The 19,988-nt window shown below is 46.5% G+C and overlaps 4 protein-coding genes across 6 annotated transcripts; 1 reads left to right on the forward strand and 3 right to left on the reverse strand.

Annotated features, from left to right (window-relative positions):
- Positions 1–108: 108 nt before the first annotated feature.
- nbr1b (NBR1 autophagy cargo receptor b) lies at positions 109–9,833 on the reverse strand. Of its 2 annotated transcripts, XM_041071779.2 has the most exons (24): positions 9,761–9,822; positions 9,590–9,667; positions 8,300–8,362; positions 8,028–8,046; positions 7,862–7,884; positions 7,573–7,761; positions 7,387–7,464; positions 7,053–7,306; positions 6,812–6,937; positions 6,266–6,472; positions 5,867–6,026; positions 5,640–5,723; positions 5,283–5,468; positions 5,076–5,189; positions 4,866–4,941; positions 4,556–4,666; positions 4,305–4,475; positions 3,991–4,224; positions 3,535–3,742; positions 3,079–3,330; positions 2,901–2,971; positions 2,634–2,718; positions 2,414–2,507; positions 109–2,335 (listed from the first exon to the last, which is right to left on the reverse strand). In XM_041071779.2, exons 2-24 carry the CDS (start codon positions 9,599–9,601, stop codon positions 2,162–2,164), a joined length of 2,991 nt encoding a protein of 996 aa, XP_040927713.1. In that variant the 5' UTR covers positions 9,602–9,667; positions 9,761–9,822; the 3' UTR covers positions 109–2,161. The 2 variants fall into 2 exon arrangements, with proteins under 2 accessions (XP_040927713.1, XP_029014047.1); XM_029158214.3 differs by having other exon boundaries at positions 9,590–9,833.
- Positions 9,834–9,899: 66 nt separating this feature from the next.
- LOC114860013 (glucose-6-phosphatase catalytic subunit 1-like) lies at positions 9,900–12,385 on the reverse strand. Its single transcript, XM_041071780.2, has 5 exons — positions 11,442–12,385; positions 11,258–11,367; positions 11,056–11,161; positions 10,873–10,988; positions 9,900–10,752 (listed from the first exon to the last, which is right to left on the reverse strand). Exons 1-5 carry the CDS (start codon positions 11,657–11,659, stop codon positions 10,223–10,225), a joined length of 1,080 nt encoding a protein of 359 aa, XP_040927714.1. The 5' UTR covers positions 11,660–12,385; the 3' UTR covers positions 9,900–10,222.
- Positions 12,386–13,341: 956 nt separating this feature from the next.
- On the reverse strand, positions 13,342–16,466 carry yipf2 (Yip1 domain family, member 2). 2 transcript variants are annotated; one of them, XM_029158217.3, is made up of 9 exons: positions 16,402–16,466; positions 16,011–16,065; positions 15,170–15,318; positions 15,010–15,090; positions 14,786–14,873; positions 14,391–14,507; positions 14,151–14,317; positions 13,828–14,010; positions 13,342–13,743 (listed from the first exon to the last, which is right to left on the reverse strand). In XM_029158217.3, exons 2-9 carry the CDS (start codon positions 16,039–16,041, stop codon positions 13,660–13,662), a joined length of 900 nt encoding a protein of 299 aa, XP_029014050.1. In that variant the 5' UTR covers positions 16,042–16,065; positions 16,402–16,466; the 3' UTR covers positions 13,342–13,659. The 2 variants fall into 2 exon arrangements, with proteins under 2 accessions (XP_029014050.1, XP_029014049.1); XM_029158216.3 differs by lacking the exon at positions 16,402–16,466 and adding an exon at positions 16,185–16,395.
- Positions 16,467–16,654: 188 nt separating this feature from the next.
- On the forward strand, positions 16,655–18,413 carry timm29 (translocase of inner mitochondrial membrane 29). The gene is made up of 2 exons (XM_029158220.3): positions 16,655–16,914; positions 17,399–18,413. The coding sequence occupies exons 1-2, from the start codon at positions 16,809–16,811 to the stop codon at positions 18,055–18,057; spliced, it is 765 nt and encodes a 254-aa protein (XP_029014053.1). The 5' UTR covers positions 16,655–16,808; the 3' UTR covers positions 18,058–18,413.
- The last annotated feature ends 1,575 nt before the right edge of the window (positions 18,414–19,988 follow it).

Genomic DNA, 19,988 nt, shown 5'->3' on the forward strand with positions numbered 1-19,988 from the left:
ACTCTGCTGTTAATTGGCGCTATATAACTGAAATTGAATTGTGTTTATTTAAATGATGATGTAACTTCTAAGCCTTCTGGAACACACAATCCACACCATGTATCGTGATCTTATAACAAGTCATGTTTTATTAAATGACTGTCAACACCAACCTCAGATCCTTCAAGTCCTCTTATGTGCAAACAAACAATACTCAGTCAACATGGTAGCGTTTCTTACAAAGGATAACAGCAACGCACACACACAGCAGAGCAAATTCAACCACCGCACAAGAAGCCTAAAGGTACAACATCCACAGCTCTAATGTTTTACACGTCTGAGCCTTCAAGCATCCAAGAAAAGAAGGAATGAGTCAACCATCAGTCTTTGCTTCCAGCTAAGCTCTGTATATATTCATACATGTGTGAAGGAAGGAAAAACACATTTCACATTGACAGACACAGTCTGTGACAGTTTCATTAAGTTTGGAATGACTATAATGTACACTGGATGTGACGTGCTCTGCCTCATCTTCTGGAAAAACATCAAACCTGTGACTGGGCTGCAAATATATATGAGGAAGGTTTGGTAGCCACTTGTATATTGTTGCTGGCCTGTTACAAATTAACATCTAGTGATTTCTACTTTAACTAAAACTTGTTACCGTGTATTTGTTTTATGTAACATCACAGTGGTGGGTTGGTTGGATTTATACAGCAGGGTTCCTGATAAAGGTTTAAAGCCACAGCACATGTTCACTCTGCAGATGTCCACAAAGAGCAGCTCCCTGAAACCCACACATCCAGTCTGACGCCTGCTCTTCCTAAGAGGAACCATTATGTGCAGGCTTCATGTTCTTCCAGAAGGATTCCGCTGTGCCTCATTCAAGGACAGTACAGGGTGTTGCTGAGGTGTGTGAAAGTTTCCAACCCCCAAAACTAAAAGCAAAACAACAACAACCATCAAATATAAAGCAGGAGGTGGCTCTAAAGGTGAGGTCCGAACTGAAACTTTGGCTTCTGGGAGCCTGTTCACAGAATCAACAATGGTCCGACGTGTTAAAACTAAAATAAAACCCATACAATCAGATTGTTAACCCCACTTACAATGAGCTACATATACACAGATGTTCCTGCAATTATGTTATCTTCTTTCTTCAACCCTATTTTCAGCACTTATTATGCATTAAGTATGTCAGAATGAACATGTTCCTGCTGCGAGAGCAGGCGAGAGGGAAAAGTCAACAGTAGCTAAAATACATTTACATTCAGTGAATGGTCCCTCGGTGCTAAGATGTAAGTGCAGTCGTTCAGGGGAATGTTCACGTACGTCACTCCCTAACAGCAGATACGCAGACAGTACAGTAAGATGTTCCAGTGATGCTGACAAGAAACAATAAGACAAATGTGGAGACAACAAGATGAACCTGAACATCAATGAGCGCAGTGCCTCGAGGCTTCCTGTGCAGACGATGCTTAGGGTCGGATTCTAATTAAAAAGTGACAGTGTAAAAGCTCTCCAGTTACAGGAACTACCCACTACCAACTGGACTTAACTTTGTTATAACTGTATGGACCCTTGGGGCAGGTCAGGGCCAAGCAGCTGATGTTCTGATGCAGACCCTGCTTCTGATTGTCTGAACACACCTGATCCAGGTAATCAGTAATAGACAGGGCAAGGTTCCCTACCTTATCTACCTTATCCACCTTTCTTTGCAGGAACCTACCAACCCGTTACCTCTTAGAACTAACCAGCCTGTAAGAAGCTTATTGGAGCTTTATAATTATAATCGTTGGTGTGTGGCAATAAATAAACTAAAAAACGAGCTTGGTTCTAAGTGATCTGTAGCTAGATCCTATTCAGAATGTCAGTGCAGCCGTTTCCATTTCTTCACTGCTCCTGGCACAGAGGATGCACAGGAAGGCACTATGTGTAGCATTTCAACGCTAACGCTACGTTAGCTAGCTTCATGAAATGAGTGAGGAACAGAAATAGAAGAGGAGGTTGCAGTAACGCTGATGGAGATGTGAAGTGGGAATATTTACAAATGCTACACATAGGTCACACGTGGCTCCTTTCTATGCTCTCCCAGAGACGGCTCATCTCATTGGTTCCGTCAGAGGAGAGGTGGGCAGAAGGAAGGAGGTAGAACGCCTTCCTTCCGTCCCTGGTTTTTTCCTCGTCAGTAGCGAGTGGAGTACCAGTCATTGTCGGTCATCTGAACCAGCTCGTTCACTACATCCAGCAGGTTGTAGTTGTGTTTCTTCAGCAGACGCTGGTTCAGCGGCCGGTCCCCAAAGCCCATCTCCACCAGTACAGCCATCATGGTGTCCTGGGTGGAGGAGTCCACCGGAGGCTGCAGAGTAACAGCATCAGATCAGTCCATGAAACCCTCCAACAGCAAACACAATGAGAACAGAACGGTGTGACTGACCTGTGTGGGGCCCTGACCAGTGAACAGCGCTTTGTAAGCAGAGGCAGCTACAGACAGAGCCCCCTTCACCAGGCCGCTGGTGATGCCCGGGTGCCTGAGGAGAGACCATGACATGTACGTTTCTATTCACGTCTCAAAAAAGCCCTCTGGCAGAAACTCACTTTCACAATCAACTAATTCAACGTATGACATTTAGAGCAGGTGTGTGGAAGTGCGAGACCTGGGATCCTCTGGGTCGCCTGCTGTGGCCTCCGCAGCTTCAGCTTCAGCTCCATCTGCTGCTGTGTGCTGTTCAGGACTAGAGGCTGCACCAAGACAACACATCACATTAAACTGGTCGCCAACGAAGAAATTACTTACAGTATTGTCACATTTAAACCCTCACTCCAAATAGGAGGAATAGAATGCAGTAAAAACTAAGTAAAAAAGACACGGAAAATATTAGCTCATTGTGAATTTGATGTCACCACACAAAAAAGTTGCTTACCAGTGTCGCTTTGGTAGAGCTCTGACCCCTCTGACCCATCACCAGCTTCGGCTCCTCCGCTGCTGTCTGGACTGTTCAAACGCAAGAGCCAGGCATTCTAATTACTCACACTGGAGAACTTTGCCACGTAAACATAGCTTACGGCAACAAGTTCTCATCCTGTTGTCCAGGCACCAACCTCGGTGTGGTGATGGCATTGGGAGGAGCCACCACCTCAGGTGTCAGGGGCTCATCGTCCAGCGTCTGAGACGTACACAGCATGTCGTTGGCACTGCTGGTGCCAGACAACTCGGCTGCTGGAGCTTCTGCGGCCCCTTCGGCCTCCCCCAGCTCCCCTTCTGCTGTCGTGCTGCCTGGTTGTTCAAGGAATGGAGTGTCTGGGTCTGTGGGGGTCTTGTCTGGGATGTCTCCAGGCTGAGACAGAGCTGAGCTGAAAGAGGACGAAGAAGGAGAAAGTGGAGGGGGTGAAAGCTGTGAAGCTGTGAAATCAGAGTGGAGCTGCCTGGAGAACAGGCTCCAGCGTCTCAGATATCACAGGGATCATTTCGGTGAAGTGCAAACACACCTCAAACAGGAAAAGGCTTTATACTGTATGTGAACAAACAACCTCCAGATCTGACGAGGAAGTACAAACCTGTACATAGAGTCCCCCAGGGGCCGACTGGTGTCAAAACAGTCAGGGAGGATGATGATGTAATCCTCTGAAGACGTGGAGGACGAGCGGCTCCTCGCGCCTTCTCTCTTCCCAGCTCCTTCCTTGTCCTTCACCTCCTCTGCCTCCCTCTCGCTCTCCTTCACAGACTCCACACAGATGCTTTCTACAGGGGACTCCTGCACTTCACCTGTAACGGAATCAAGGCCTTGAACTTCATAGTCGTCATTATTGAGGCCGCCATCAATCCTAGAAATCTTCATAATGACCATAATAACCTAGTGCTGCCTGTGAGGTGTCTGAGGACAGTGTAAATCAATCACAGGGAGAACCCAGGAGCCCACAGTCCCCTGGTTCCAGAGCCAAACCCCCAATGACTGTGCTCTCTTTACATTACTAACGTATCCAAGCTTTTCATTTTCTGTCATGTGCCGTCACCTGTGGCTTCATGCTCCTGCAGCGCGGAGGCCCCGGCTGGATCGTGGGGGGTGGTGGGAGCTGAGCTGGGTCCTGGCCCTGGGTTTGGGGTGACCGACAGGGGAGCGGGTAGGGAGGCCCTCAGTGGGGAGGGCAGCGACGCCTTTAGGACAGCCGCCGGCTTCATGGTGTCCGCTTTTACCGCCTTACCCTTCGCACAGGAGTCAGATCCATTCTGAGCAGTCAGATGGGCCACTGGCAGAAAAGAGGAGGTGTTACACATGTTGCTGCTGGCATGCACCTCAACAACTACATCTCTTAATATTTGACTGTACCTGTCGCGGAGCGGGGGCCTCTCAGAGGAGCGTGATCAGGGGCCTCCTCCAGAGTCATTGAGCGAATCACCGTCTCACAAACAAACTGAGTCCCGCTGATGTCATCCTCTCCTTCCTCCTGTGCAGGGACTCCGCCACCCTCAGTCCCAGATGCTGACCCGTGGGGGATGTCTGTCGAGGAGCAACAGCCGGTCAGTGAGCTTAGCTCTGATCACTCAGTTAATGTGAGCCAGCTCCATTTCCAACATTACCCATGATGCTGTTGATGACTTCTGTTTCTTCCTGGATCAGACCTAAAGAGGGGCTGCTCTTGTCCTGCACATGGGCATCCTGAGGCAGAGGAGACATGCACGGAGTGATGTCTGGAGGAGAGGAAAGGGAATGGAGTCACCGACTGTGGTGTGGGTTTCTCCCCTTTTTGAGCAGTTGTTGTTTACACAGTGTTTTATCTTATTGAGACAAGCTTTTGATGGCTCAAAGCTTTGGAAGGGGACCGGGTTGTGGTATGCGTGTACAATACTATTATGCTGCTACACCAGAGGAGGATCCCACTGTTCTTACCAGCAGGAGTGTTGTTTGGGACACTTTCCAGCTCTTGGACGATGTTGATGTCCAACAGCTCAAATGACAGAAGATCCTGAACGAAGGAAGGGAGACATGTAGATAATAGGTGCGTATTGGATTAAGTTGTTTTAGAAGGAGATGTGTGCAAGGGCTTGTTGGAGTTAGAATATGCCACATATCGATATTCTACAGCCCTAGGAGTATTACCTGTGCAGTGAGCAGGTCTACAGATGGGATGTAATACTCTTCTTGATCCACTGACAGTAAAGGTTGATCTCTAGTGGCAGTGCCTTTTCCATCTTTTGCAACTGGATTCTTCCCCTGCAGTAAAAGAAACACTTCTGCTAGAAACAGCTCATACATTCTCACAATGACATTTTCAGCCACGTTACTGTATCCATCCATTTGTCGTACCTGTGGTGTGACACAGGGCGACACCAGTATTCCATCAGCCATCATGGGTGCAGGAGCAAGCGGGTCGACTACGATGCTGCACCACACCCGTGGTCCAAACTGCTCCCCAGCATGGGCCAGACGCCAGTGGGAGGTGTAGGAGCCCTCCACAGTGGGAGCACAGAGTGCAACGCTCACCACTCCAACCTGGTGAGAAGTGACAAAACACGGCGTCATCAAATCCACGGGACTCAGTCTTCAGGCAGCTCATGATATGGACTCAGCAGCCGAGACGGGGCTGTCCCTGAGTCCCTTTAATGGAGCTGGTTGAGGGTGGGCGGCCATCTGCCTCCACTTGGGCTGCTGCTGCCAGCTCACCTGTCCAGGCTGGAGGAAGGGAACGGACACTTCCCTCCAACGGTCCCCAGATCCCACTGCCAGGTTTCCCCACATGAACTTTAGCTGCAGGATGCAGACAAGATATGTAACTATTAGACTATGCTATGCTTATAGATGCAGATGTTATATTTTCTTTTCCAAGCTGCCACAGTTAGACATTTTATGGAAACACATAACAAGTAACACAGAAGAGCAGAGCGCTGTACCTTGGTGTCAGCACTCCAGCTGATGGTACCAGTGTTCCTCATCTTCCAGTATTTGATAAACTTGGTCCCCGGGCGCAGTCTGGTTCCGTCAGGAAGGTTCTCATCTAGAAATGTGGCCGTCATAGCTGGAACCACCAGAGGACAGGGACGCTTTGGACGCCTGGGGAGACATCGGCCCCACTTAACTTTACAGTCGACTGTCAGTAGGAATTCATAATTTTCATCAATTCATAATTAAACATTACTTTTACTGTTACTCAATATATTTTAGCTTTTAGATGTTAGATGTGATGTGTGAAGTATCCCTGAGCTTTTCCCACAGTAAATGTATTAATGTATTCACTCTTTTTCCATTTACGTGTTGTTCACTGTAAAATCCACCATGTTGTGGTGACCTACTCTGGGCTGTTGTGCTGCGTGGCTCGAGGCTGCAGAAGAACAGGGGAGGAGCTTCCATCTCTGTGGGAGGAGCTCCACTGGATGCCCCGCCTCTCCATCCTCAGCTGTTTGCGGATCTCTTTGACCTCGGCTTTCAGCAGGCGTTTCTCTGCCTTCAGTCGCTGTTTCTCTGCCTTTCGGAAACTGCGGTCACCTCTCCTGTAGAACCTAGAGGCAGAGACCAGAGAAAGCATTTCTCTACAATGCAATAATCAAAGGTTTACCACAAATGTACATATACACGATTGGATTTTTAAAAAACACTAAAGGAAACTAAAAACATAGAAAGAATTCAGAATGAGCTAAAAGTTAAGAACAGGCTGTTTTAATGGGCCACTTTAGCATTTATAGTAAAATCCTTTTGAAAAGCCAATATTATTATTATTACATAAAGGTTTAGGTCCCACCATCACAGTTTGTAACATGGTGGTTTTAAGTGAATAGTGCACCTCTGTGAGCAACTTTCAAGTACAGTAAAGCATATATGTAATGATACTGCGGTCGTACTTGCTGTGGTCAGGGGCGGGCGAGCCGTGCTCCGGGATGGACAGCGGAGTTCTGGCTCTCACCAGGTTGTGACTGGGATCATGAGAGAAGCTGCAGGGTTCACACAGCGTGCAGGAGGTGCACACGCTGACGGCAGAAGAGCGACGGGAAGGGAGGCAGAGAAGAGCATGAGACAAGAACACGACACCAGGCCTGTAACAGAGGCTACAGCTACTGGACCAGGCTGGTCAACAACACGTACCTGCACTGGTATCCTCCTCCCGTGGTCTGGCCCCTGCATGAGGAGCAGGGAGGAGTGGAGGAGGACGGTGCTCCAGGCAGGGTGGAGGACACCTCAGGGACCTGCTGGGCCTCTGCTCCACCCACTGCTTCCCCTCTTCCTCCCCCCGTCCCTGCCCCTCCTCCTCCTCCTCCGATGGGCTTGTGGATGCAGCACTGGCCAGAGAATTCCCTGCAGATCTTCTCCACCGCCTCACGAACCACCTGGTCCTTAAACTAGGGGGAATAAGAGCAGGGCGAGCGTCAGAGTCCATGAATTGTTGATCCACCGGTTCCTCCGGTTCAGCTGTTTTTACCTTCTCCATGTACGAGGTGAACCAGGCTGGGGGCGTCTTGTCTTCTTCTTTGGTACCTTTCACATCTTTCATAATCACCTTTTCAACAGAGGATAGTGTTCAGGAAAAACATCAGTATTACTTCACAGTTTTGAGTTTAAATGATATTTTATCATTCAGAATCTGCTTAGTGGCAGGTACTCCTACCATTCCCTGCTCCGGCACCGCCGCCTGAACCTTTCGGCTGACCACCTGGGCCAGCGTGGGGCAGTGCTGTGGAGGTCTGAAGCCCCTCTTGGGCTCGGCCCCGCTGGCTTTGGTGGTGGACACTCTGGCTGGCTGGCCCCGGGTCTCATACACGTTCATGTGCAGTCTGTTTCCCTGCCTTGAAGCACTCTAGAGATTAGTTGAGTCGATTAGTTGATGTTGGTTTGAGTCCGAAAATCACTGTGAGCTGAAATAAAGTGCCCTTATCCTGAACCACGCTGTTACTCACCTTCAATGCTTCCTCGTACTCCACTGGAATGAAAGCAGAACATTTTTCTGTGATTCTCTTTGCACCAGTTACCAGGGTTCATGAACTCCATGCTGGTGAATGTTGGTCTTGACCACTACTTGTTAAGATATTAGGGTCTTGGTTTGGTTAAATATTTTTTACTTACCTTGGCTGTTAATAGACACCTGCAGGAGAAATGAACAAGTTTCAATGCAACAGTGTATTTCCACCTCAGTCTAGTAACAACAGCCACTTTACCACTGTTAACGCATGAACTGAGCTGCATTGTGGGAAATGTAGTATCTAACATCTAAGTTAGTGAGTCAATGTAAGGGAACTGCTTTTTAATCTGTTTCACAGACACATACAGCTTTGCTACTGCTTCACAGTGAAACAACAAATACATTTTAAGAGTCAGCAACAGACACGGTCTCTAACCTCCTCGTTCTCCTCATCAAAGTAGGTGAGCTGAAGGCTGCAGAGGCCAAAGGATCGCTTCACCTGCACACAAAGCACACAGAACAGAGAATGATGGGACGGCTGCTCTCTGACCATCCACACTGCTCAGCGCTATATCCAGGTAACGCTTGTCTCTGTGTCTTTCAGCAGGCCATGCTGTAAACAGCAGATGCTGATAAGCCTCAAACACAGAGCCCACTTGCCGAAGCAGCTATGAGTAAAGTGTGATTCAGCAGCACTCAGACAAATGAGCTCCTCCAGGCTGCTGTGGCCTGAAGCCACAAATCAGAAAGGCTCCAATATTTCACCCTACTGTCTGACACATGCAGCTTCCAGAGCCGATTATAGAACATTCTTTTAGATTTGTGCCCTAGGGTTCAGTGGTTCCTTTAGCGAACTAATAGAACTTCCCCCATAATATGAAGCCACTTCTCATAGGTTCCACTGTGGCTTCCAAAGTCCAGCTTCTACTTCTACGCTCTACTTTCACTTTCTACTTGAACTGCTTTTACTGTAGTGGTCACTTGGATCCGGACATTCCTGTGGACCTTTGCCCTAGGTGCCACACCTCACAAGCTCTCGCATGACAAGTGTAGTTTTTAGCAGTAATGTAATGGCGGCTCCGCTGTACACAGAACAATGTGAAGGTCTGTCCAGCTGCCTGGAATGTGACTGGTATTATCATGGTGACTCATCTGTCACATGGTTTAGATGGCAGCTAAAGGGGAAAACACAGATTCTGCTGTGCTCCCAGCCTTATGCAGAAAGACATGAATAAACATGAACACACCTATATTCATGACACAAACAGTATTTACTCTCTGCTCCTGTGAAGAAAGTGAGTCTATGATCAAATATTTTAAATAAAGTGACAAATACTAGTAGCCTTTGGGTGTATCGTGTAATAACTGGCATAGTTGGAATTACACCAGGACACATGATTACAGTTGCTGAGTCAAACTGATCAGACCGGTTACGTTGAGCTGGTTAATTTTGTTTCCATGACGACAAATCAGCCCCATCACTCAGTAGGGTCGGTGTGCCCTCCCTGTGACAACTGGTCACTGCTGTCTGTTCGTACTCCTCGGTTTTTGTTTTCGCTGTGACACACGCGGCGTGATAATAAACCACCTTTCTACCGCCAGGCTGTTCTCAGATCAGCACTTGGTGACATCGTTAGCAGCCGGTGGCTGAAGGTGAGTGTACGTGTGTGAGCGCATTAGGCTCCAGAGGCAGCAGCGGCCTAACCGTGAGAGGCAGCGGGCTTACCATGGCCTCCATCGACTCCCAGCTCTTGGTCTCGGATCCCGACAGGAGGACATTCTTAGAATTTCCCCTGAAATTCACCTTTAGATTGATGTAGAAGTCCATGACGTCACCGGGCTGCGCTTTAACACATATTAAAAACGCACCAGCGACGGTTACCGGGATTAATCTCACCAATTCAGCCCTCAGAGACTCAACCGACGGCGTACGAGGCGTATGTTCTGTTTACATCAGCGGCCAGGACACGCCCACCTCGTACCACGTGTCCGGAACAACCACCGTCATTTCCGTATACGTCAGCGCGCAAAGACGCAACGCAGTGGGTCCTTTAGATAGCGGTTTACACAGTGTTTACGCGTTGGTAGGATAAAAAACATTACACATTTAAATGATTTCATTGAATTATTAATATAAATAACAAACAGGGCGAAAATAAGACACTTCATAGACTGATTTTGATTTTAAACGATTTACTGCATTAACTGAAGAAAAAAGTGATAGTTTTGCAGACTGTATATTTGCATATAAAAATTCTATCCTGCAGCTGTAAACTGTAGCATTAACATAACATAAAAACAGCACAGTTACATCAGTGTTTTACTGAGCAAACAGCACATCAGTTATAGGCCACCTGCCTCATAGCAGCTTCTCCACCTTGTTTCCCAGTGCTGTAGTTACACAGTAAGGAACAATGGCCACAGTAGCCAGAGGCACAGTAGCACTTTTACAGAATGACAGCAGATAGAACAGAACTCCACTATGAACAGGGGGTTGAAAAGCCAAGTCAAGCAACTGCAGCAACACTAGTGTTGCACCTAGACAGGTGAACCTGTAGATGGGTCCCCTGGACCCGTATCCGCTGCTGACCACGGTTCTGTAGGCGTGAGCGTGTAGCGGTGAGTGGAGGCCAAGGCCCAGGCCCAGCAGAGTCCCAGTGTTCCTGAACAAGCTAGCAAAGGGGCCGGTATCCACGCTGACCCACTCTGACCTGTGACACCAGCGCCACGCTTTGTCCACACTCCAGAGAAGGTCGACACCCACCAGCTGGAGGCACAGGTATAAGAGGAGAGCCAGGCAGATGAGAAGAAGGGAGGTGAGAACGTAAGAACACAAATGGGCCCTGAAGATCTGCGGGATTCGGCTGAAGTATTCAGCCAGTAGGATACCTGAAAAAAAGATTATTATTACTGGTTATGATAAAGGTAAGTGCCTTCTGCGTGAATTTAATTTAGAATGTAGGTCAGAATTTTAAAGAGGTGACTTGGTATGACATGGTCTTTCCGTACCGATAACTACGCCGGTGATGACCTGATGTGGGAAGTGAGCGCCGATGTAGACCCGCGAGAGGCACACACACACCTGCACACACCAGAACAGCGTCCACAGTGAGACACGCACACACCTGTAGGAAAGAAGCAGCCGGTGACGACACTCTGTCGAACAGTGAATCCAGCTGATGTTGGTCTTACCATCTCCTGAGCCGCTGTCCTTCCTCCTTCAGCGCGGTGGCGAGGAGTGATGACATCACGGTGTAATATACTGTGGCAGCCCCCATAGCGTGGCCCGAGGGACTTCCTGTTAAAGGAGGAAGCGAAAAATTGAAGAACGAGGAAAATAAAATATATAGTATAAAATTAAACGTTAAGTCAGCTTTAACCACATTAATTGTACCTGGTCCAGTCTCACAGGTCAGAGGGAACTGCTGCATCATTGGCTGGGAGGAGTTGCCATAGAAACTTGTTTCCTGAACCCACCAATACGGACGCTCTCCAAACAGAAGCCTGGACAGAAACAGTGTTATAGGTTGACTATCTAAAGACACTGTGGCTAAAACCATCGCAGTTCCACTACTTGCCACTTTAGTATTAGGTTGACCCAGTCTCCCACAACTGCCACCCACACCAGTCTGACTGCCCCAGCTTGCTCTACATGGAACCATATGGGAAACAACAGAAAGAAGGTGTTGCGAAGGTCCGTTGCCGTAGAGACTGACAGGAAGTAAAGATGCTTGTGGCTGTAGTGAGCCTGCAGATATGATGTGCTGCTGACTCCAGTGCTGTGGAGCAGGTCCATTATTCCTGCAGAAGATATGGGTGAACCTTTTATACTAACTAAAATGACTCCTAATGTTAAGATAGACAAATAAACAGATAAAGTTAAATCAATTAAACAAGATGTCTGTGATTGAACACAGAGTCTATTACACAAAATAGATGCTAATATAACAAAACATTCACATATAATAAAACAGAATAATACTTACAATTGTGTCTCCACTTGCTACCTGGAAATGCAGCTTGGATGTAGACGTCTGTCTTCAAGTAGTGTTAGAGCCAGCAGCAACTTGTTGAGCCAGATTTCATGCTGTGTTATTCTCAGATGTAAAAGTAGACAAACTGGAGCTGTGTGCGTCTATGTGTGTGATTAGTGAAGAGCTCCTGGATGTGCGTGCTGGGTGCTTTTATATGCAGAGCATCACCTGGTCCTCACACATGGACTTTGGACCAGAGTGGGACGGAGCCAATGGGAGGCAGGCAGGACACAAAGATATGACATGAAGGGGCTGCTTATAGCACATGACACAGTGGGGCAGACAAACAGCTGCAAACGAGCCTGAAGCCCAACCATGAAGGTCTGTGTGTCCAAACAGCCAGAAATGATCCGTATGGCTGCTCTGAGCTGAAAAACTAGGCCAAAGCTAGGTTCTGTGTCAACCTCCTGAGATGCTGGGTCTGAATAAAACACTACAACTGCCCAGTACCAGCCTCACATCCAGTGAAATAAGTTAAGATAAGAAAGGATTTGATGAAGATTGATGAAGAAGTAGAGTTGCAGCTCCTCCAGATGGAGAGGTGGCTTGGGCGTCTGTTTTGGATGCCTCCTGGACGCCTCCCTGGGGAGGTGTTCTGGGCATGTCCCACTGGTAGGAGGCCCTGGGGAAGACCCAGGACACGCTGGAGGGACTGTGTCTCTCGGCTGGCCTGGGAACGCCTTGAGGTCCCACCAGAATAGCTGGAGGAAGTTTTTCGGGGAGAGGGAAGTCTGGAGCTCTTTGCTTAGACTACCGCCCCCGCGACTCGGGCCCGGAAAAGCAGTCAAACAAAGATGGATGGATAGGATAAGGTTTCCACCCAGAGGTCAGTGGGAACACTTACTTAAACTAAAGACTTCAACTAAAGTGATAATAACTCTAGTAGCGAACCACAATCTAGAAAAACCTTGTCCAACCGACCAAGCGGGTCCATGGTGTCTGTACCAGAGGACGAGGGGTTAACAGTGGGGCTTACTCCTTGACAAACAGTCTTCACAATGTTCTGTGTGAAACACTGCTCCATTTCCCAGCCACAAGTTTCCACTGTGACACAGGATCAGGCCCACGTCCCCATGCGTGACCACGTGTAAACACATCTGCTGCTCTGCAAACACATGTATGGCTCCACGCTTCCCGAACATCCTCTGCACATGACCCCCACACACAGACACACACACTTCCCAGCAACCTTCTTTTTTTCCAAAACGGTGGCAGTAATTCTTTTATAGGCCAAGTTCTAAAAGCCCATAGATGTTAAATGGTACAGAAAGATAGAGGATAAAAACTGAGCCCCTTTGTTATCAGAACCCATTTAGCACAACTCTGAGCTGAGAAACTGATACATTTCTCATTTATTAGCCTTTCCCAAAATATCAATTGTGCTTTTGTTTTGGGGGTTACCATTAACATCCACTGTTTTGAAGTGGCAGTAATTACAGTCAAGTAGAAAGGAACAAAAAAACTTCATTTATTAAAGAATGCGATGCAGAAACAACAGATGCCACATCATCAACATAAATAATAAACTAAAGTGACTTGTAAAGTCGTTTCCTCATCTTTGAAGTTGAAAACACGAAAGAACAGTGTGAACAGACACAACGCACATCATCCAGAATCAGCACCCCACAAATACACAAACCAACCTCAGATTACATACACTCACCCAGTTCCTTAATAATAATACTAATAATGATAACAATAGGAGCTATTGGTCAGGTTGTATGTACATGTAGCCTTCCTTTCCAGCCCCTTGTATTGGTTTTCAGTGGACTCCGGTGGTCGACGCATTGTAATTGTTTGTAGCTTCGGACACTGGTAACCGTGCTGCTGTCTGGAAGAAGTACATCTAAAAGACAGAGGAGTTGAACTTCTTAGTTGATGGTCAACATACACAACTGATATGAATCAACGCTGCCCCTAGCTCACTAACCTTACAGCCAACCGCCAGCAGCGCATGCAAAACTATTATGGTCCCGACCGTAGCCACTGCCGTCAGCTTGGTGTCATCACGGACCACGGGCCAGAAGGTCAGGACCAGGACTGAGCCTGAAATCGCCATGGCAACGAGGACAAGTGTCCAGTGCAACCACTCAGATGGTATGATCCATAAAACCTGGAGATGAGAACATCTGGTTCTGTTAAACAGGGCCAGACTAGTTGCACCTGGTACTGTAGCAGTGGTAGCACCAGACAGGAATAATGTTAAAGTAAATCTTTAGTAAAGCAGTAAAATCAAAGACATGATGGACTTACAGATGTGGGGATGTAGATGAAGAGGGAGTAGCCATAGACACACACTGTCTCCAGGAAGGAATAGCCTCCAACCTGTCTCTCAGCTCCTTGACGCCAGGTCAGAAAGCTCCATAAACCAATTGGCACCAGCCAGGCGTACAGGAAGATGACCACTGCAGCTATTGTTACTGGAGTAAGCAAACAGGTCAGAACCAGAGCTACCACCAACACAGCTACAGACTGTGACTCCGTGTCACTGACCTCTGTGGAACTGTGGTCTGTAGTGGTAGTCAGGGTTTCCCCTCTCACTGAGGAACGTGGACAGGTTTCCACTGATTGCAACGGAGAACACAAGTGTAGCACAGATCCAGAATGGGCCTACGGTGCACGGTACACACACACACACACACACACACACACACACACACACACACACACACACACACACACACACACACACACACACACACACACACACACACACACACACACACACAGTAATGTTTTTACTTTACAGTTATTGTCTTGTATTGCTCATGCTGCATTAACTAATTTCCTGCTGTCCTGCTATAATTCTGTTGGACACTTTGACTAATCTAGGAATTATTTTTCCCTAAATTAAGAAGTTGTTCAGCTTTACATAAAGCTGATCTTACCATACAGATCTGGATTACTCCTAAGATAATGTTTGATAAAGTTTCTTCCAGGTAAAGGCATCACCGATCCCTTAACTCTGTCCAGAACCTGCATCATATAAAGGAGAAAGCTATAAATGACTATTTGTAAAAATATTTCTTATTTTATAAACACATTTAAGATCAGAGTTTAATCAGCATTAAATAGTATCACAGAGAGTCTTTGTAGAGGCAGTGCTTCCTACCTGCACTGTATCAACATCGAAGAAAGACTGATAGTACTCAAAGGTCAAGAAGCTGGCCGTTGGTTTCTGGCTTCCCAACAGCTAGAAACATAGACAGGTCTCAGCTGCTGGCAACTCGACATATTACAACTTTTCAGGGTCACCGTGATGCTTTCCTTACCTCTGAACTCTCCTCCTGAGTGTCTTCATCCTCTGACAGATCCAGTTTAACCTCCTCTCCTGCTGCTGCTGAGGAGGCGATTGAAGCAGACATGCTGAGTGTGGAGGCCCCTGGGTCTGCAGACAGCAACTCGGCTGCTTCCTCAAACTCTACAGACATACAAAAGAAAAGGAATAAGACGTTAGAGGTGGATTCTGATCCAGGGCAAACACAACATACACTGTTTTTGGTAATTCCTTTTCTGTTAAGTAGTAATTACTAACTAATTTCTAAAAAGTTGTGCTTTAAAAAAGAAACGTATTTAAATATTAACTGCCATGTTGTTTGTAAACAACTATCTATTTTAAATATTTAAAACATCTACAGCTGTAGTTTAGCCTTAACAGGCATTCAGCTGAGAACCACTAGATGCCACTGTACCCCTGTTTAGCTTCAGAAGTGCTGAACTGTTTCATTATTGCTAAATTTTTCCTATCTTGTTACCAAGACAAGAGAATTGTTGGTCGACAACTAATCCTGACATATAGCACTTGTCTGTTAGTGAGGATACACCTGATTCACCCAGATCTTTGGTGAAACCAACTTTTAGTTTTGGGAGAACCACCTTTATACTGAAGATGTTAAACAGTTGTCATGAATCATTACAGTGGTACGTTTGAGAGGAAGGTGGACAGCGATGAATGTGAGTATGTGTGCGAGAACCCAGTCAGGTGTGTGTTGGTTAAAAAAAACAACAACCCTGGGCAAGGTATGACTAAGTAAATGCACATAACAAACAGTGCCAACAGTTGTAATAGCAGACGTACAGACAGTGAATGTATTCTCATTATATGACGTTTACCTTGAAACTGTAAATCGTTAGGACTGGCCATTGTTCCAGCTACCTCACATTAGACCTAAGGGAAAACGAAGCAGCAGTTGATTTAGCTGCAAGTTAACATCACATAAATATGTTTGTACATTTATTTACAGACTACCCAACGATAACTACGATAACAACAGTTTAGCAGACAACCTGACTCCGGATCCAGCTGGATGTTCCTCGCCGTGATTAGCCACAATAAAGCTAAATTAGATGAATTTTGCTAAGCGGAACAAGCATCAAGTGACTTGTTTCGCATTCTGAACGTCACACTGAAGCTAAAGCAAACAAATGACAACGAGGTCCTTAAGGATTATTGGACGGACACAATGAATAACACAAGCTTCCAACCCTTGTCTCGCGTAGCTACCTGTCACTGCTATCAGACAGCGTGGCTTCCGGACACGTCACCGCGTAAACAAAACGTCACGTGGTTATTTTTTTTTATACCAACATCCTTATGTGATATTGTAACGACTACAACAGTATAACAGACTAGAAATCAAGATGCACCAAGGGGTTTAGCCCTAACAGTGAATTCCAAAATGTTAATGTGAATTTATAGCTACTTTTATGGGAAGAATTCGTTTTCTTGAAGGAGGTTCAGAGGAATTGTTTGTTAGGCGGAACTTTTGTGGCTTTGGAGTTTTCTGCCGGACGTCTAAAACTGATTCACTCTTGGGCGCCATATTGACTGCATGTGAGCTGTCTATTAGGCTAGTTGGATGTTTTTTTCCCACATGAAGGTGACAGTGTTAGCAAATAAAACAAGCTGAAATGGCTGCGTTGCGTGTAGCGAGGAGGATGTTCTGTGCTGCGGCAGAAAGCGCATCAGCTCCGGTCAAACAGAGCCGCTGGGAGGCTCTGAAAGGCAGTAAAGCGGGTGAGAAGGCGCCTGAAAACCCACACAAATCCAGCACACAACCTCAAGCATAAGGTCACTATTATCATACTGAGCTTTAAGCCACTGATGTGGACTACATGTTTACTATTGAGCTTAGAGTGGCTGCAGTACAATATAAGATAATTTCCCTCATTTAATAGAAATATAGTGGCCATAACATTAGCAGCCTTATAATAAACCTGGCACTGAAATATTACAATGAAATCTTATTTTATTGATTGGTTAGTAGTTTACCTTATTTGTTCCTGGTCACAAGTTAAATGAATACACATATAATTATGGTCTTGCATAGGTCATAATATACTAAATGAACAGTAATGTGGGCCTTTTTCCAATTTTTAAATCCTATGCAGCAAAAGCATATATGTACCTCATATTGCTTTAGCGTTAACTAGTGTTATAAACCAACTTTGCGTTTATGTGAGTGGTAGTTGTGACTGATTCTCTGTTCTGCTGACTGTAGGTGTGTGGTGTCGCAGCCTGCTCTCTGATTATAAAGAAGCATGCAGGGAGATACTCGTTGGAGCCAGGGATCGTCCAGTCAAAGCGTCTCTGTATGCGACTCTGCTGGGTGGGGCTTTGGCCTGCAGTCATACCACACCGGACTACTCATCTTTTGAGGCCACCTTCCTCGATCGCTCCGCCCAGCTGGGCCTGCTGTCACCATGGAACCGCAGCAGCACCTCAGACGGTCACATGCAGAGCCTCGCTAAGCTTCGTAACGAGGGTCGACTCCGCCACATCAGCCTTGGACTTCTCTCTCTGATTTACTACGCCGACTTTGACCCTAATGTTACACTGTATGAAGCGCAGTGCTCCAACCTGTCTGTACGCTGGCGTGACCTCCCTCAGCGGGTTCTAGACGTGGGCTTTGCTGGTCGCTGGTGGAACCTGGACTCAAAGATGCAGGACTATGATATAAACGAGGAAGAGTTCAAGCACCTGCCGCCTCATATGCAGGTGACGTCGCCACCCAGTGTTCATGAGGTGGAGAGGAACGAAAGGTTGCACAAAGAATCGTGGTTACCACTGACTGTAAATGATGAGGAGATGGACACAAATGTAGTGGACAGGAGGGAGAAGAGCATCAGTGGAAAGAGCCAACCTAAACCACTGACGTGAGAAAGGATGCAGCCCTGAATGCAGTTTGATATTTTGAACTGTTTACACTTGAGCTACAAATCATCAAAAAAAGAGAAAACACTTATCCCACTGTGTGTAAATGTAGGTTCAGAATAACCAGCTGTGTTTGTTTATATCTATAATCTTGATCCAAAAAACATTAATATTGACATTCGAATACCCCATCTCAAAGTCTAGTCTCTAAGTATCATACTGTCATTTGTCCCATAATTTGATAGAACAAAGAGTATGGCTATTTTTCTTCTCTGACGATGTGTTGCAGTCCTGTGTATATTCAGGATGTCATGTTCTATTGTAGGTATCAAAAATAAATAAATAAAATGGCTTAAGTGCAATGAGGGGCTCCAGTAGCGTCTGTTGCTCTTTGTCGTTACTTTACATCAGACACATCTGGATAAACTCTTAGTCGACTCCCTCCAGTTTGCATATCAAACACAAATAGGAGTGGATGACGCCATCATACATCTGCTCCATTGCACCTACAACCACCTGGAAAAGCCTGGCCCCTCAGTGAAAATCATGTTCTTTGATTTCTCCAGCGCATTTAACACCATCCAGCCTGCGCTGCTGGGAAAGAAACTGAAGGACATGCAGGTGGAGCCGCCCTGATCTCATGGATCATGGACTACCTCACCAACCGCCCCCAGTACATTCGCCTGCAGAACTGTGTGTCTGACACCGTGGTCTGCAGCACAGGAGCCCCACCGGGGACAGTTCTGTCTGTCAGGTACAACTCAGAGTCCTGTCATCTCCAGAAGTTCTCTGATGCCTCTGCTATTGTAGGACGTATCCAGGGTGGTGGCGTCACAGAGTACCAGGGAGTGGTGGACAGATCCACCTCCAACTGAAAATAAAACTAAAGAGCTGGTAATTGAATTTAGGAAATCTGTGATTGCTGTCACCCCTCTCGCTATTAAAAATGAAGAGGTGGAGGTGGTGACTGAGTACAAATACCTGGGAGTAAACTGAGGAGGCTCAGGTCATTTAACGTCTGCAGCTTCATGCTGAGGATGTTCTATGAGTCTGTGGTGGTCTGCTGGGGCAACAGCATGAATGTAGCTGGACAAAGTGATCAGGAGGGCTGGTTCTGTTCTGGGGTGGAGTTGGACCCCCTACATGCTGTAGCAGCGAGGAGGATGCTGGTCCAACTCCTCTTTATCCTAGACAACACATCCACCCTCTACACAGTGTGCTGGCTAGACAGAGAAGCACCTTCAGCCAAAGGGCTCATCAGTATTAGGTGCTCCACAGAACGCCACCGGAGATCCTTCCTACCGGTGCCATCAGCCTGTACAACTCCTCCCTCCTCTGAAAGGGTCGACCTGTATCTGTGTAGCATAGTACGTATATGTCTGCAGCAGACTATAGGAGTTGCATGTACATACAAAGTAACTTGATTTAATAGTGTATGTGGGAATATGTGTTTGTGTATGTATGTATTTATACATATATCACATCCTTGTGATCTGTCCTGATAATAATTTTTGCTTCCCTTCAATTTTCTACAATACTATGTGAATGCAGTTAAGTGCAAATACGTTTGCAAAGCAATTTCCCCCTGGAAATATTAAAGTTTTTTGAATCTTGAATCTTAAATCTTTCAGATGCCACTCTGTGGTTTGCAGCAGTGAGCAGTCTGGCTGCTGCTCAGTGTGAGCTGGTAGATTTTACCACCAGATGGAGCAGTTAGTGCGAAATGCAAAACTTTCAGCTTAGTTTTAAGGAGTCTGACAAACCTGTGTATTGTTTCAAAAGCCCAGTTGTCCATTAGTTTAATTACCAACTGGCATCTGTCTCTGTCTGGCACAAACACAGTTAACTCTCTAATGCAGAGTTGGGCCTCGAGGGCCGCTGTCCTGCTGGTTTTCCAACTCTCCATCCATCCATCCATCCATCCATCCATCCATCCA

This window comes from Betta splendens, chromosome 8 (genome assembly GCF_900634795.4).
Source record: "Betta splendens chromosome 8, fBetSpl5.4, whole genome shotgun sequence".
Classification (NCBI taxonomy): Eukaryota; Metazoa; Chordata; class Actinopteri; order Anabantiformes; family Osphronemidae; genus Betta; species Betta splendens.

What these genes read in the sequence shown, in the direction of transcription:
- yipf2 (XM_029158217.3), bottom strand. Translation starts at nt 16,041, where the DNA reads ATGGCCAGTCCTAACGATTTACAGTTTCAAG. An exon ending in GAGTAATCCAGATCTGTATG is followed by an intron (nt 14,508 to 14,785) that starts GTAAGATCAGCT and finishes CGTGCACCGTAG; the next exon opens with GCCCATTCTGGATCTGTGCT. An exon ending in TGCTGGCGGTTGGCTGTAAG is followed by an intron (nt 13,744 to 13,827) that starts GTTAGTGAGCTA and finishes TCTGTCTTTTAG; the next exon opens with ATGTACTTCTTCCAGACAGC.
- LOC114860013 (XM_041071780.2), bottom strand. Translation starts at nt 11,659, where the DNA reads ATGGACCTGCTCCACAGCACTGGAGTCAGCAGCACATCATATCTGCAG. An exon ending in GACCTGTGAGACTGGACCAG is followed by an intron (nt 11,162 to 11,257) that starts GTACAATTAATG and finishes CTCCTTTAACAG; the next exon opens with GAAGTCCCTCGGGCCACGCT. An exon ending in GGACAGCGGCTCAGGAGATG is followed by an intron (nt 10,989 to 11,055) that starts GTAAGACCAACA and finishes TCTTTCCTACAG; the next exon opens with GTGTGTGCGTGTCTCACTGT.
- nbr1b (XM_029158214.3), bottom strand. Translation starts at nt 9,691, where the DNA reads ATGGACTTCTACATCAATCTAAAGGTGAATTTCAGGGGAAATTCTAAG. An exon ending in GGGAGTCGATGGAGGCCATG is followed by an intron (nt 8,363 to 9,589) that starts GTAAGCCCGCTG and finishes CTTTGTGTGCAG; the next exon opens with GTGAAGCGATCCTTTGGCCT. An exon ending in GCTCTACCAAAGCGACACTG is followed by an intron (nt 2,719 to 2,900) that starts GTAAGCAACTTT and finishes GTCTTGGTGCAG; the next exon opens with CCTCTAGTCCTGAACAGCAC.
- timm29 (XM_029158220.3), top strand. Translation starts at nt 16,809, where the DNA reads ATGGCTGCGTTGCGTGTAGCGAGGAGGATGTTCTGTGCTGCGGCAGAA. An exon ending in TCTGAAAGGCAGTAAAGCGG is followed by an intron (nt 16,915 to 17,398) that starts GTGAGAAGGCGC and finishes TGCTGACTGTAG; the next exon opens with GTGTGTGGTGTCGCAGCCTG.